This window comes from Tamandua tetradactyla, chromosome 1, assembly GCF_023851605.1.
Source record: "Tamandua tetradactyla isolate mTamTet1 chromosome 1, mTamTet1.pri, whole genome shotgun sequence".
NCBI lineage: Eukaryota > Metazoa > Chordata > Mammalia > Pilosa > Myrmecophagidae > Tamandua > Tamandua tetradactyla.
The window spans coordinates 5,912,881-5,928,481 of NC_135327.1; the positions used below are offsets into that span (position 1 = coordinate 5,912,881).

Genomic DNA, 15,601 nt, shown 5'->3' on the forward strand with positions numbered 1-15,601 from the left:
CTAGTTCCCATTACCAGCTGTTTCTCTGCACTTGCTCCCTACCCAAGGGTGGAGATTTTACCTTGACTGGCCTTCATTTCAGTGTGTTTGGGAAACTGGAAGGCTCAAGCTCTCCAACCACTTTCCAAGAACCCCTCCCTCATCAGCCCTCACGCCCTCACACACAGACACACACCTGCTTAATGATGCTCACAGATTGCTGCACTGGGACAAAGTGTTTTCTGCCTAGGCTTGCTGGGTACAGCAGGAAAAGGCAGACTTTATATCCCATGAACACATCCTTCCTCTTCTCCCTGCCACAGACACAGCCATGGAACAGCTCAAGTACTTGGGCCTGCCTTGAAGAAGATACGTCCTTTACCCCATGTGTTGCCTGTGCTAGCGCCCAGCATCCCAGCTGGGTTTAAGTTGTTGCTCCAAGCCTCCACAACCTTGGTTGGTAATTGGGAGGGTTAAATGAGGGCAGTGATGAAATAATTTCTCTTGACCCAGGTGGCAAGGACAAGCTCTTTTGAAAGGCAAAGAAAGTTCTTATCATGTAGGCCTTGAGGACTGAATGATGCCCATACACTGGGCAACAATGGGTGCCACTGTAGGGGCTAGGTGAGTTGAATGAACAAATGCCTGCATGATGGTAGAAGCAGCAGCAGCGGTTTGCATACAGCACTGCTTATACTCCAACTTTGAGCCTGCTGTTTAAAGGAGCCAGGGAGGTCCTGCGAGAATCCATGTTTTCAGCCATTCTTAGAGCCGGAGAGTCCAGGAGAGGGCTGGTGGAGGGCAGAAGCATAAAACTGGCTCTCTGTGTACAACCCTGGCCTCTTGGAACAGAGTCCCTGCCCACAAATTCTGCCCCTTTTCATCCATCCTGCAAGATGAGTAACGTCCAAGTTCCCTGGGCAACTTTTCCTGCCATGGTTTTGGTTACTTTACAAACAAGACAAGCTCCAAGCCAAGCTCGAGTTTTCCCATCCTTTAGAATCCTTTAGGAATCATATTTCCTCTGTCTGGGAGACGCTCCCTGTTCTCAACCTACAGAAACTGAAATAATTCTTATAAAGTTCCAGGCACACAGAAAACGCTTCATAAATACCTGTTATTACTGTACTTATGGAGCTTTTAAGCCTTTTCCAGTAGTTTAACTCCCCAGACATCACCACCAGCTGGCTTGAGCTCTCAGAAGGAAAAAGTCCATGAGAGACTGATCTTTGAGGTTCCGCGGTTGCTCAGGACTGGACTGGATATAAGGTAAATACTTAATTTGTTCATAAACGTAAATAGGTGGACGTTTCTTGAATACCCGCTGTGTGCAGGGGACGGGGGCTGAGAGACACAATTACAATACATGAAAGTCTCAGCGCCAAGGTGGAAGGCTTCTCAGAGGGCGCGCGGTGCCAGGTCTCAGCGCTGAAGGACAAAGGGCTGCACACCCGGCGGCGGCGGTGGCAGCATCGCAACAGCCAGGCCGCCCCTCGGCGGCCCGCCCCGCCCCTCGGCAGCTTCCGGCGGAAGTCGCCTCTCCCAGCGTGGCGGCGGCGGCGGGCACTTCCGGCGCGAGGAGACTGGCCCCGAGGGCCCTGTAAGGAGGTGAGTGAGTGCGCGGCGGCTCTTCTCGCGCGCTCCCGGGGTCGTGCAGGGCGGGGGTTGTGAAGCCCGGGTCCCGCCCAGGCTCGCCGGCTTCGCACGCGGTGGCATGTGACGCGCCTGCGCCCTTCGTGGGCCTCAGTATTCCGGTCTGTGCAGGCGGCGGGTGCCTGGTCTCCAGGGCTGGTTCGCCCGGTGTTAACTGAGCACCTGCGGCCCTGCCCGCACAGGCCGCTGCCCGGGGTGGGGGTGGGGCGGCAGCAACTACTATGCAAACATGGAAACGTCAGGTGGTGGGTAAGTGCCACGGGGACGCGGAGGCGGACCTGCCGGGTCGGGGGACAGGCCTTGAGGAATGACGTTTGTGCTGAAACCTCAACGAAGTATTCAGCCAAGCGAAGATTTGTGAACGAGCGTTCTAGAGAAAAAGAAAACAGACGGGATGTGTTTGCAAACCGGCAAGGAAGCCAGTAGGGTGTGTGCTGGGGGGAAAGTGGAGAAATAAGGATGCAGAGGTCAGAGGCTGAGGCCTTTTTTGTCGGGTGTGAGGACTTGGGATTAACCTGTCGGGCTGTGTACAGCTTTCTGTGTCTGAGCCATCTCTCGGGCTGCTGCTATAGCGCAGCAGAGACACAAATAATTGCGATAGTGGAAGTCTCAGCGCTGGACCCTTGCTGTAAGGAGGAAGTCAGTTAATATTTGTGGCATGGACTGTGGTGGTGGGCGTAGAGGTGAAAAGAGGTAAATGAGTCAGTAAATTACACTGGAGATGGAACAGAAGGACAGGATTTGAAGAAGAGAGGAAGTCATCAAGGTTGATTTTATCATTGATACTTGGCTTAAGTAAAGGGGTGTATTACACTGACATTTAGCAAATGACTAGAATAGGCTGAGGCATCAGAAAGAATCAAGAAATTTGTTTGGAGCATTTTAAGTTTCAGGTGCCTTGAATGGAGCTAGCAGGTAAGCATGTAGATGCACTAGTCTGGAGCTCACAGCGGAGGTTGGGGCTAAAGTAAAGAATGAATTTAGCATTCAGGCATTCTGTCTTCATAAGTTGATTTGAGGAGAAGGAGCCAACAAAGAAGACCAAGAAAAAGTCCAGAAAAGCAGAAGAAAAACCAAGAAAATGGAGTGTTGTGGCATCCAAGAGAAGATGTTTCCTGGAGTCAGTACCCTGTTTTAAGATGCTGATGAGTACCTGTGTATTTGGCCCTTGAAGCAGGTGACAGGAAGGAGGGCTTAGTGACTCTGCAGCAGTGAAGAGGGGGTAGGAGGTGAAGGAGTGGCAACAGTGCAGGCTGCCCTGAGGAGCCTTCACTTTAAGGGGCCAGGGGCATGAACCCCTGCTATGACCCAGCATTAAGTGCTGGATTTAATGCATTGGCTCCCCTCCCCAAGAGGCAGATGGTTTTACCCCCCCCCCCCCTTTACAGTTGAGGAAGCTGAGGTCCAGAGGTTAAGTACCAGGGTCACACTCAATCATAAGTAGACCACCAGAACCTGAGCCCAGATCTTTCTAACTCTAGAGTCCACGCTTCCAAGCACTAAACTGCACTGCACATGTTATAGATGGGGAGTCTGAGGGAGAAGCAAGATGCTTCAGGAATTTGTCCCCTGATACTAGCTCTCCCTGCTGTGGGTACTGCTCCCAGGTAAGCTGCTCCTTGGGGTGAGACAGAATATGGAGCTTCTTTCTGGACAGATGAGATTAACAAAAGAGCATTTGCCCCTTTAAGCCTAGTTTCCCTTATTATAAAGTAGGGACAGTGTCCCTATCAGTCTCATATCTCAGCATACAAGGTTGCTTAATCAGTGCCTGTTGAATAAGCGGCTAGATAATTTCCACGTGCCTTTCTAGTTAGCTGGTTTTGTGTTTGTGGGTGAGTGACCTTCTGAACACTAAAATAATGAGCGTTGTTAAATCTCGAGGCAGTTCCCCCCATGGGCTGAGATCGTCATGGAAGCTTTCCAACAGGCAGGGGACCTGGACTAGATCTTTGAAGGAAGACAGGGTTTGACCAGGCAGAAAAATGGTGGATGGGTGGGGTTGGGAGATGTGTGGCAGTGCTGGAGCAGGCCCTACAGCGAAAACACAAAGTAAAAGAATTGATTAATGGAAGGGTTAGCAGATTCCCCTACCTTGGAAACCAGGCCAGTACCACAGGGGAAGATTGCTGAGAAGACAGCTCTCTTAAGACCAGCTTGCCCTGTGATTGGCTGTATGGTATAAGTACTTTTGGTATAAGTATTTTCTCAGCTTGGAGCAACTTTGCTCCCTAAGGGACATTTGGCAGTGTTTGGAGACATTTTGAGTTGTCATAACTGAAGGGGACACTGCTACTGCGTCTAGTGGGTAGAGCCTGGGGATGCTGCAATGCACAGGGCAGCCCCCGCGACAGAGAATGAGCTCACCCACAGTGTCACGATTGCCAAGGTTGAGAAATCTTGATATAGAGTAGAGCGTAGGCCTGAAGGTCTCCTAGACTTAGGTTTGATTTCCATGTGCTCCACTGCAGCTGGGTCAGCAGGAGTCTGTGAGAGGTGCCAGGAGCAGCAGGAGAACCATGTGGGAGACTAATGCATGGCTGGTGGAGAGGAGGAGGGCTCAGGGTGGTGGAGGTCATGAGACGTGGTCGTATTGGGGATATGTTTTGAAGATAGCTGACAGCATTTGTTAGTTGCATGTGGGCTGAAGAAAAGAGGAATTAAGAATGAGAACAAGGTTTTTGGCCTGAGCAACTAGGTAAATGATGGTGGCATTTGCTGAGATGGGAGGTAGAAAGAACACCAGTTTTGGATGGAGGGTGACTGTAAAAACAATAGTTCAGTTTTCGACATCTGAGTGTGAGATGCCTGAGGGTAGACCAGACAAACCATTAGGGCGTTGAATATTATGGAGTTCATTGGGAGCTCAGCTCAGGATATACCTTTGGGAGATGAAATGTTACAGTAAGAAGGCATTTAAAGTAGTGTAACTGTAGTAAGTCATGCGGGATACCCCACTGGCTATAATACCCCCTTTTCATGATACCTGTTTTGTAATAACCCCCTTTATTACCCTGAAATGAAATTTATAGTTAATAACAACTACCTCCACATTCTTTTTGAAAAATCAATGATGGCTTAACTATAATAAAAAATAAATAAAAGGAAAGTAATTGATACTAAAGTAGGATGTGTGTCAAGGTGAATGTTCTAAGGCACAGCAATACAAGGAGTGGCTGTGAAGCCATCAGACGCTTTCAGCTACACGCACCACCAGGAGCGTGGCAGCCACAAGTCGATGTGAATACAGACAATGTGGTTTCTCCAAAATGAAAGACAAAATGGTTCAGTCTCCCCTCATCGTACTTGGCTGTTGCATTCTTGGAGATTTTAATGTATAGTAAAGCCATGCAAAAATTGCTCTGTGTTTGCATGGAAAACAGGTTCTATGTTCAGGAACTCTAAGCTGTTGTTTCACCCATATGTGTGTCAGAGCCATGCAGGATGCAGACCAATTCTTGGTTAGGTGGGACTTCCCCACTTGTATCTCTGCTCTTTCAATGCCAGGCGCATCCCCATAGGCACTAACGTAGGTTTTCCAGGCTCCCCTGAAGAGAACCACTGTCCAGGGACTCTTTGGGTCAAAGTCTTGTGCCAGCTGCCGCGGATTGCCTTCGGGGAGGAGAAATGACAGCGCATGTTCCAGAATGCAGGAGAGGGGAGGGGAGTGGGGACACTTCTTGATCAAATGATCTAGGAAGGCTTCAGGGATTGGCATCCTGCATGGAATAATGGAAAGCAGAGAGTGATCCGTCTGGCAAGATCCTAGGGCAGGCGCCACCTCTGGAGAAGTAGTGGTCAGGGCAGACACGGTAGGTATTGATCTGGTTCGTTTTTACAGCCTTAAAGACCAGATCGGTCCCCTGAACATCAGCGTGAAGTGCACACCCTCTTGTATTGTGCCGTCAGAGCTTCACGGAGAACCTGCAGTGTGCCAGGGCTGTGTAAGGCCAACGTGGGCACAGGGGTCCTCTGGTCTCATGGAGCTCACAGCCTCCCTGGGGACACAGATATTGCTCAAATCATCACGAGTCCTGTAAAGGAAGACTAGGGGACCCGTAAATTGAGTCTCAGGAAGGCAAGGGAGTGTCGCTGGAGAAGAGACAGTGAGCTGAAGATGAGTAGAACTAACTGAGAAGGGAATGGAGGGCGGGAAGAGCCTCAGCTCCCCCTGGCAGCAGGAAGGGACCTGGCCTAATTGAGAAGCAGAAGGTCAGCCAGTGGGAGCAGGACACAGAGAGCCACTAGCACTGAGACTAGGGAGACCATCAGGGCCAGACCGGGGCCTGGCTCCCATGCTGGGAGGGTTTTAACCTGTGCACTGACATAATCAGACATATCTTTTTAAAACTCACTTTGGTAGCAGTTTACAGAGAACAATTTGAAGAGAAAAGAGTGGCTGTGGCATGGAGCTCTCAGCTCCCTGCTGCTCAGTCTGTCCTTTGTCCCCCACCCCCACCCCGGAGCCTGGGATGTGGCAGACGAGGTGGCCCCTCAGGGCACCTGAGTTAAGCAGCCTTCACTGGCCTCTGGGTGCAAGAGGCAGCACTGCCCCAAGTCACCAGAACCGCCTTTTCATTTTTCTAGCATCAGACCCAGGACCTGGGAGCCGCACCACCACTTTACCATGGAGAGGGTTAACTCAGGCCACCAGCCCCTGAGGTAAGGACTTTGCCTGGGGCTCCGTTGACCACTCCCAGTCATGGAGTCGGAGAGGATTCCTTTAACCAGGAGGCATTCTTATTGAAAGCCGTGGCCCAGCTCAGCCGGCTCCTCCTGGGAGCTGCTTCAAGAGTGACGTCTGCACCCACTGACCCAGAAGGCTAGGGTATCGCAGCTTCCACGGATGGGGAGGTGGGCCCTCGACGTGGCCTTTGTGTGGAAGGCACTCTTGACTCTGGGGCTGGTCGTTCTCTACTACTGCTTCTCCATCGGCATCACCTTCTACAACAAATGGCTGACAAAGGTAACCTGGAGGCCTTTGCCAGTGATGGGGTCTGGGAAGGAGGTGACTGAGGTCCCTGGTGTTTAACAACAGGAAGGCACAGGCTTCAGCCAGTCAAGTTGGAAGCCAACCATGCCTGGTGGTGGAACAGGGCTCTAGAAGGAAACCAGCCACGGCAGGCATTTCTCTTCAGTGTTCGGATCATGGAGAAACTGGTTGGGGTCGGGAGAAGAGGAAGCAGAAGGGTGGGGGATGAGGGATGGGCTGGGGAAATGGGAGGCTCAAGCCAGCAGCAGCTGTTTACCAACCAGTAGAGAATTTCAGTATTGTAATAATTGGTATAGCCATGTCTGTCCGCACTGGCTAACTGTAATTCCAAGAGAGAAGCCATGGAAGGTGGGGTGGGAGGAGGCCTAGAGTGGCAGCCAGGCAGGTGGGTTGAAGTCACAGAGACAGCACCCTCCTAGAATCAAGACCCCGATCTGCCCCCCATTCTCTTGAAACCTCCAAAATTGGAACTGGTAATGTCATTCCAAGTGATCAGAATGGAGGCGCCTGAAAGCCCCCCATACACTGTAGCACTCATGCACCCCTAAATAGCACTGCTGCCCCCAGACAGAGGCAAAGGGGCAGAAGGAAACAGGTGTGGGCAGCTCTCTCAGCTGTGCTTGGGGTGTCGTGTGCTTCTGGTCCCTGCAGAGCTTCCATTTCCCCCTCTTCATGACCATGCTGCACCTGGCCGTGATCTTCCTGTTCTCCGCCTTGTCCAGGGCCCTGGTTCAGTGCTCCAGCCACAGGGCCCGCGTGGTGCTGAGCTGGGCCGACTACCTCAGAAGAGTAGCTCCCACAGGTACCTGCCATGCACTGCGGCCGTGGGGAAGGCCAGGGCCCGAGGGGTTGCCTGGAGAACCCAGGCAAGGACAGAAGGAGGCTCTGTGGCTGTAAGCATAGGTTATTCCTCCTCCCTGCCCCTGCCTCCTCACTCTGCCACCCTCCCCCTGACCGCACTCCTGCATGTCCATTCTCCACATCTCCCCACTCCCCACACACCCACACAGACCCACACAGACCAGCCCCTGGTGGAGCAGTGGCCTTGTCCCCTCGCCCTTCAGCTGCTGTCCTGAGCTGTGCTAAGACCTGGAGACACAGCAGTGAGCACAGCAAGGCCGCTGTCCTCCTGGTGCTGTAACGGGAAGCAGCAGGCGCTCCGGGCACACAGAGGCCGGGAGTCACCCAGGCTGGGGTGGGTGGCTGGCAGGGCAGGCGTCCTCTTGGCCTGAAGCTTGAGCAGGACTGTCCAGTCCTGGGATGAGGGTGCGTATGTGTACCAGGGAGAGGTGTGGTGTGTGGAGGCCTGAAAGGGGACTGAGAGTGTCTCAATACACTGAGAGCTCAGTGCTGATGACACAAAGTGAGAGAAATGGGTTGAGAGGGCTGGCGGGGGTCAGCCTCTGGAGGGCTGGGGCTCAGGGGCTGCGGCTCAGGGGCTGCATGGAGGAGCTTCTTTTCACCCAGATCAGTACCCCTCGGGAGGGAGCAGAGCATCACAGGCCTCACCTGATCAGAATGGACTCTAGCCCTGATGCTACGGCATATGACCCTCACTTTTTTTTTTTTAAACATGGGCAGGCACTGGGAATTGAACCCGGGTCTCCAACATGGCAGGCAAGAACTCTGCCACTGTGCCACCATCGCCTGCCCATAATTTTTTTCTTTTTTTTTGCATGGGCAGGTACTGGGAATCAAACCTGGGTCTCTGACATGGCAGGCAAGAAGTCTGCCTGCTGAGCCACCGTGGCCCGCCCGACCCTCCCTTTTTGACCTGGAGTTAACCCTATAGTTGCTCGGTGAAAAGGAGTGCCCAGGGGTCCCAGAGAGAGAGCCGGGGAGGAAGGGAGGAAGGAGCCTGCAGGTACCTCAAGGAAGTGTTCTAACTGGCATAGCTGTAGGTTTTTAGTGCTCACACTGCCCGGGGGGTGCCCTTGTTTTCACAGCACTGGCGACGGCACTTGACGTGGGCTTATCCAATTGGAGCTTCCTGTACATCACCGTCTCGCTGTGAGTACCAGCCACACCCTGCCACCTCCCTGCAGGCTCAAGCTCTCTCTGTCTGTTCAGCTGGCTGTCTGCGCACCCAGCCGATGGGCCAACCACTCCACCTCTATATGGGACCAGCCCTTGTTCTCTCAGCTCCTCTCTGGCACCCAGCAGCTCTCCAGGAAGTCGCCAGCCTCTTCCGTAAGCCCAGTGCAGAGGGATGCTGTGCCCGCCTGCCCGGCAGCATGGGGCAGCCTGGGGTCTCGAACAGAGTTATTGCAGGCAGAGCAGGGGGAGAAAGGCAGCCAGAGCAAAAGAGGAAAGGAACTGACTGGCGTGCAGTGCCCACAGCCGAGCAGAACTTAGACTGAGCACAGAGTGGGGCATGTGATAGTTATCTCTTACCTCGGGTTTTTTTGCTTCAGAGTGCAAAATCCCTGCCTTCTCTTTTTTTCTCTCCTCTTATCCTTCCTCCCTTACTCTGATCTCTGCTGAGGGTAGATAAATAATAGGACTCAGTGAGCTCAATGTCAAATATGCACCTTTTCTCCCTGGTGATAAATCAGAGGTCTCTTCGTCAGAGATCTCCTCCCAGGAAAGGTCACTTATCAATGAGACAACCAAGGCCAGCTTCTTTCAGTCTTTTGTCCCCAGGTTGCCTGCTGCCCTGAGCAGAGCCAGTTGCCTGCAGGGACATCTGGGGTTGGCCCACCTGCTCCTTTCCAGCCCATGATGCGTGCTCCTTTCTTGGTGGTGGGTTTTGAGCCCCAGGCTCCGACGGTGCATGATGGGTAATTTTCGCTTCCAGGTACACAATGACCAAGTCCTCAGCCGTCCTCTTCATCTTGATCTTCTCTCTGATCTTCAAGCTGGAAGAGCTGGTGAGGCCCCAGCTTTCCTTTGGTCTCTCCTACCACCACAGATGCTAAGACTGAAGAAGGGAGTCTGAGCGTGGCTCGTCATGCTGTGTGTCATGCCGTGTCATACTGTGCAGCAGAGGAGACAGGTCCAACTAGGTGGCAGCAGCTCCTTTCTCTGACAGAGGACATAGAGACAAGGGCAGCATTCAGAATATTTAGAAGGTGGTGTGACAAGGGTAATGACCAAGGGAAAATGTCTTCAAGTTGAGGCTCCCGGTTGGGTGAACATCTGCTTTTTGTTTGCTAGGTCCAGGGGCGGGTGCGGGGCCCCTTGGGGGCCAGAGCAGCCCAAGGAAAGCTTTTAGGTATTTTATGACAGCTAGAGACGGCAGGTATCCCCTGAATGTCAGCCCTGATACATCTGTGGGCAAGGGGCCAGGAACCCCCAGGTTCTTGCCCAGGGAGCGCTAAGGTGACTGCTGACTCCCAGGCGTCAGGTGTGAGGAGCTCTTGGCCCTCGAGATCCCCAAGTCAGTTGCAACTGCTTGCCCCCCCAACAGCGGGCGGCCCTGGTCCTGGTGGTCCTCCTCATCGCCGGGGGCCTCTTCATGTTCACCTACAAGTCCACGCAGTTCAACGCGGAGGGCTTCGCCTTGGTGCTGGGCGCCTCGTTCATCGGCGGCATACGCTGGACCCTCACCCAGATGCTCCTGCAGAAGGCTGAGCTTGGTGAGCACACGCCACGCTTCCTCCAGAGAGGAGGCTCCAGGCAGGGTGGCGGCCATGCAGGGGTAGGGAGAGCAGCGAGCGCTGGCCTGGCCCAACTGATGGCTCACCCTCCCCCACCCCCCAGGGCTCCAGAACCCCATCGACACCATGTTCCACCTGCAGCCGCTCATGTTCCTGGGGCTCTTCCCTCTCTTTGCCGTATTTGAAGGTACGTTGGCCGTCACCCATGTGGCTCCTCAGGACAGCAGATTCCAGATTCCTGTCCCAGGCCCAGCCCTGTGGTGGCTGCAGAGGTCTCAGAAGTCAAAGATGCAGTCACTTGGCAGCACGGGCTCAGGGCTGGACAAACCCTTCAACAGGTTGGCTAGAACCTAGCACGATAAATGGGTATAGGAAGCATATATAAAATACAACAGACAATGATGGCAGTGAATATCTGCAGAGCCCAGAAGATATGCCAAGACTCTACTCATTGGTTCAAACATACTGAGTCATCTGATCTTCACATCAGCCCTAAGGGGAGTACTGTTACTTGTCCCATTTTAGAGGTGGGAGAACTGAGGTAGAGAGGAGTAAACCTCACTTGCCCAAGGTCCTGTGATTCCGGCACATTTGGGTCCACTAGCCTGGCTCCCGGCTCTCAGCCATACTCTTAACCACTGCTGGTCTACCTCTAATGAGGACTGGGTTGGGGATTGTTTCAGGGTGATAGCAGGGTAAGGCAGGAGGATGAAAGGGATTTCAACAGGTTGATAAGGCCGGGGTGTCTGAGGACTGAGCACAGTAGGTTCACATGTGTCACGGCATGGACCAGCAGGCAGCCAGGCAGTTGAGGACTGGCCAACGGTGTTTCCAGGGCTGGGGCCCGGGGTGCAGGAGGTTAGTGGGTAAGCAGATGGTTCCTGACTTTGTCATCTTCCTAGAGAAGAGGCGAGGGAAGGGGGTGGTTCTCCAGGCAGAGAGGGGCCCACCTCCCTCCCTCAGGTGTCTTGGGACTAGTCTTTGTCCCCTGTTTGTCCTCAGGGTCATTACAGAGAATCCTGTCCTGCATCCACTTAAATTTCAAGCAGCGAAGCATCTCGAACCTCCCTGAGAAAATTATTCCGCAGGCCCGTTGTCCAGGAAACTTCTGTTCTGCAGCCTCATTTTTTCTCCTTTGTGAAATCTCTCCTATCCCTTCATTATATCCCTTTGTACCAAACAGTGCACTCTCCTGCCTTCCTGCGTGTTTGCACCATTCCCCATCTCTGCAAACCCTCATCCGAAAACCCCTGTTAGTAGTTTTCACGTAGCAAAGCTGCATGGGTTTAGCTCTTTTAATCTTCTCTGGTAAATTAATCCCCCAAGCGCCCTCATTACCTGTGTTGCTTTTGCCCGAGTTCCCTCCGACGTGCCGGTGCCTCTGCAGTTCTGCCAGGCCGAGCTCCGACAAGGTGTCCTACATTGTGAGCCTGTGTGCCCGGGGGGACTGTCACTGCATTTCTTTGGTCCTTCCTTCCAAAAATGTCAAAGTACTCTCCCAGCCTCAGGCTACCTCGGGTGCTTCCCTTGAGCCGAGCTCGGGGCTCTCCTACCTCCCAGCACACCACGGAGACTCCTGCTGGAAGGGACCCAAGGGGTCATCCTCACGGGGACAGCGTTGGAGGGGCTGTGGATCTCTTTGGTGTGTGCACATGTGTGCATGTCCCGGAGGAAGGGGCTATGGCTTTTATCCTATGTTTATGTGTGCCTTTGTGTGGTTTTTTTGCTTTTTGACAAATGTTCTTCAAATTATGCTACCGTTTGAGAAATGCTGTCTAGGCCCAACTCTCATTAATGGAGAAACTGAAGCCCAGAAAGAGGAATGTCTCAGCCCAGGCCCCCCAGTTTTATGGTGGCACAGCCTATACTAAACCAGAGGCAAAGCTGGCATGAAACTTTGTCTGAAATTTAGCCCCCGGAGCTCTCTTGGCGGGCCACCCCTATCTCTCTCCACCCTTCTGGACATCACAGCTGTGGAGGCCTTATGAAATCTCTCCCCTCAAGAGAGCAGTAGGCAGACCTGTCCAGGAGAGCCGGGAGCCTCCATGTCACCCCCTCTGCTTTAGCTGAGTCTGGGATGGGCCTTCCCAGCACCCTCTGTTGGAATCACTTGCTGGCTTGTACTGCCCCAGGGCTCCCTGGCAGCTGTCACTGCTTCCCCCGTTTCCCCAAGGCTCAGGCCATCTGTGTGGGATTACTGTATTCCTCCAGCCAGTTTCACAGGGCCTCACACAGCCACAGGTGCTCAGCAAGGATCTCTCATCCAGTAGGGGTGGAGCAAAGGTGTACTTCCCGGGCCGGGTGAGGCTGCCACTTGGGCACTCCCAGGACTTGGCCTCCTGTACTCTCTCCCTGTTGCTTTCAGGTCTCCATTTGTCCACATCTGAGAAAATCTTCCGTTTCCAGGACCCAGGGCTGCTTCTGCGAGTACTTGGGAGCCTCTTCCTGGGCGGAATTCTCGCCTTTGGTTTGGGCTTCTCCGAGTTCCTCTTAGTCTCCAGAACCTCCAGCCTCACTCTCTCCATTGCTGGCATTTTTAAGGTACGAAATTGGTGGTGACACCAGGGCTGTCTTCGAGGGGCGCCCCCTAGGGGTGCTTCTACCCCAGGGCCCTGCAGAGAAGAGACTGCAGTGCAAATCAGGTGCCAGGCCCTGGGCTCAGCGCTGCAGTCTCACCCACGTGCTCTTTGCAGCAGCCCTGTAAGGTGGGGAAGGTCGTCCCCGTTTCCCAGAGAACACCACCCAAAAGAACACCAGGGGTACACAGCTGGGAAGTAGCCATGTTGAACGGTCAAAGCCAGGCCTGACTGCACTAGGCCTAGGGTGCATTTGCTTTTACCTAGAAGACCCACTGACCATTTGGCAATGGCCTGGAGCCCTGGATTGAAAAGCCTCCATCCTGACTCAGAAAAGTTCCATGATTGATTGACAATGTCTGCCATTGTGCAGCAAGGGGTAGTTATGGCAGGAGTGCCATGTGCTTGCCAATCTTGCCTTTGCTACCTAGCTGTATTGCCCCCTTCTCTTTCCCTCTCCTCTGTCTTCACTTCTTGCCTTTCCCTCCCTACCATCTCTCCCACTTCCCCAGCCATGGAGGGGATTTTTCTTTGACCAGACAAATGCCAATACTGGAGCAATGTTGCCGAAGGCCAAAAATGCAGGTCTCCCGAGGGTCTCCTGGCTGCTAGCAAAGCACTTAAAGCACACATTGTCGTTCATGGAATGATCTTGTCTCACCACTCCCACTGGCAGTCACTGTTTACGAAGACCTCTAGGGCCAGTGTGCCCTGCCGAGCCCAGGGACACCCTGCAGTCCAACCTAGAAGGTGCCTCGTGGAAGGGTCTGGGCCAAACACCCTGTCCTCCCAGCCCTGGGTCCAGTTTGCGTCTTTTATACCTGAGAGAAGCACTTTTTTATTGCATCTCAGAACCCAGAGGGAGGCTGGCAGGTCCTCTGTGCTCACAGAAGCTTTCCCCTTTGCCTCTTTGCCCTACAGGGGCCCTAGAGTTTGGGTGGGTCTTGCTCTGTCCTCTGCATGGTATTCAGTGCCCCTGTCCCCAACCTCCTTGCAAAGGCACATCCTGCTGAACGCTCCCTATCCCTGCTTCCCTGCTCCAGGAAGTCTGCACTCTGCTGTTGGCAGCTCATCTGCTGGGTGACCAGATCAGCCTCCTCAACTGGCTGGGCTTCGCCCTCTGCCTCTCAGGGATATCCCTGCACGTCGCCCTAAAGGCCCTGCATTCCAGAGGTAACCCAGGGCCCCTTTCGGAGGCCTTAATTTTCTGTTGAGATTCTCCCTATGACTGGATTTCCCTTCACCCAGCCCTGCTAGGAGGAGCCAAGTGCTCTCAGCTTCCCAAAGCAGGCCCAGCCTGGGGCTCTGTACGCAGTTCAGCCACCTCTGCATTGACTGCTCCTCTAATTCAGAAAGTGTGCCTGGTGGTCCTGCTGTCACCCCTCTGGGGAGACCTGCGTCATCTCCTGAGAGTGGGTGGGTGGGCGTCTTGGGGACTCAATGACACTCAGATCAGGGCAAGCCAAGAAGATCATTATTGGGTCTCTAACCTGGGTCTCCTTTATCCCAAGGTGACGTCGACCCTAAACCTTCGAAGGGGCTGGGCTCCAGCCCCGACCTAGAGCTGCTGCTCCGGAGCAGCCAGCAGGAGGAAGACGACAATGATGAAGAAGAGTAGTTTGTGGCCCAGGGGCAGCAGTGACCAGCCAAGAGTGGCAGCTTGGAAGCCGGCTGCTCCCCACCTGTGCTGCTGCTTCGCACTCAGTTGAGCAGCTTAGGTGGGCCTGGGAGGCTCTTCACCACAGGTGGAGGGCAGGGGACTGGGAGTTGCCCAGGCTGGGCCTCAGAGACATGGTGGAGCCTTGCGGTGGAGCTCTCGGGCGGAACTTGTGGCCCCTGTCCCTCAGAGTCGCCAAATAGAGGTGGGCCCCGGGCCATGTGGCCCCGTTGTAGCCTGAGCTGGGCCCAGGCTGTGCTGGAGTCACAGCAAGAGACTCGTCTGCCCAACCGACAGTCAGGATTGGAACTGCAGTGGTGTAGTGGGTTTCTAAGGGGGCTGGGTTTAGAATGCAGAGCACTTGGGAAAGGAAGATGGAGAGGCTGGAGCCTCATCACCTGGAGAGTGTCTTTGCTTGGAGAGCAGATTTATTTATAGTTGGAAATAAATGGTTTACGGTCCAGTGACCACCTGTGTTGCCTGAAACCCATTCTCACTTGGCTTGGAGGTGTAGGGCAGAGAGAGGGTGGCGTGGGCCTGGCCTTCCCTTTCTTTCCCTGCCTGGGGCCGTCTTCAAATGCTTGATCATCATCTAGGGGTGTTACTCCTGCTCCTGTTTGCAACCCCAGTGCTCTCCTAGGGGCCCCACCACGCCTGCAGGCAGAAATATAGTGGATATTTACCGAGTACTGTATGTGCTTTCACAGCCTGGCTGTGAATCCTGGCTCCCACTAGCTGTGTAGCCTTACTCAGGTTATTCACCCTTGCTTTGATTCATCTGTGAATGGGAATATCTATTTCATAGAGTCATTCTGAAGGTTAAATGAGTCAGTACTCAGAACATTAAATGCTGTGTGTTTGTTTTTTAAATCCTTTCAACAATCAAGAAACCAAGACTTAGAAAAGACAAAGAACTTCCTAAATGAGTGGCAGAGTGGGACTCAAACCCAGCCTGGCTGCCTTCAGCATCCATGTGCACCCCTGGTGCCCGGTGCCTCCTATGAGGGTGCGTGGGCCTCTTGGTTCTAGGCTTTCCACCTGCCTACTGTGGACCCACGCACGGGGGAGCGGGGGGTGGGGGGGCAGGATCCGGGATCTGATGTGCTGTGCTCCTGAGCCCTGGCCTGCGCCTGCGAGCCTGGAG

At 53.7% G+C, this 15,601-nt stretch overlaps 1 protein-coding gene across 4 annotated transcripts; it reads left to right on the plus strand.

Annotated features, from left to right (window-relative positions):
- Positions 1-1,491: 1,491 nt before the first annotated feature.
- On the plus strand, positions 1,492-14,925 carry SLC35H1 (solute carrier family 35 member H1). 4 transcript variants are annotated; one of them, XM_077167782.1, is made up of 11 exons: positions 1,492-1,587; positions 6,220-6,294; positions 6,383-6,598; positions 7,277-7,427; positions 8,572-8,635; positions 9,423-9,495; positions 10,035-10,203; positions 10,328-10,411; positions 12,590-12,765; positions 13,844-13,973; positions 14,312-14,925. In XM_077167782.1, the coding sequence occupies exons 3-11, from the start codon at positions 6,479-6,481 to the stop codon at positions 14,416-14,418; spliced, it is 1,074 nt and encodes a 357-aa protein (XP_077023897.1). In that variant the 5' UTR covers positions 1,492-1,587; positions 6,220-6,294; positions 6,383-6,478; the 3' UTR covers positions 14,419-14,925. The 4 variants fall into 4 exon arrangements, with proteins under 4 accessions (XP_077023897.1, XP_077023895.1, XP_077023898.1 ...); XM_077167780.1 differs by having other exon boundaries at positions 6,220-6,598; XM_077167783.1 differs by lacking the exon at positions 6,383-6,598.
- Positions 14,926-15,601: the final 676 nt, after the last annotated feature.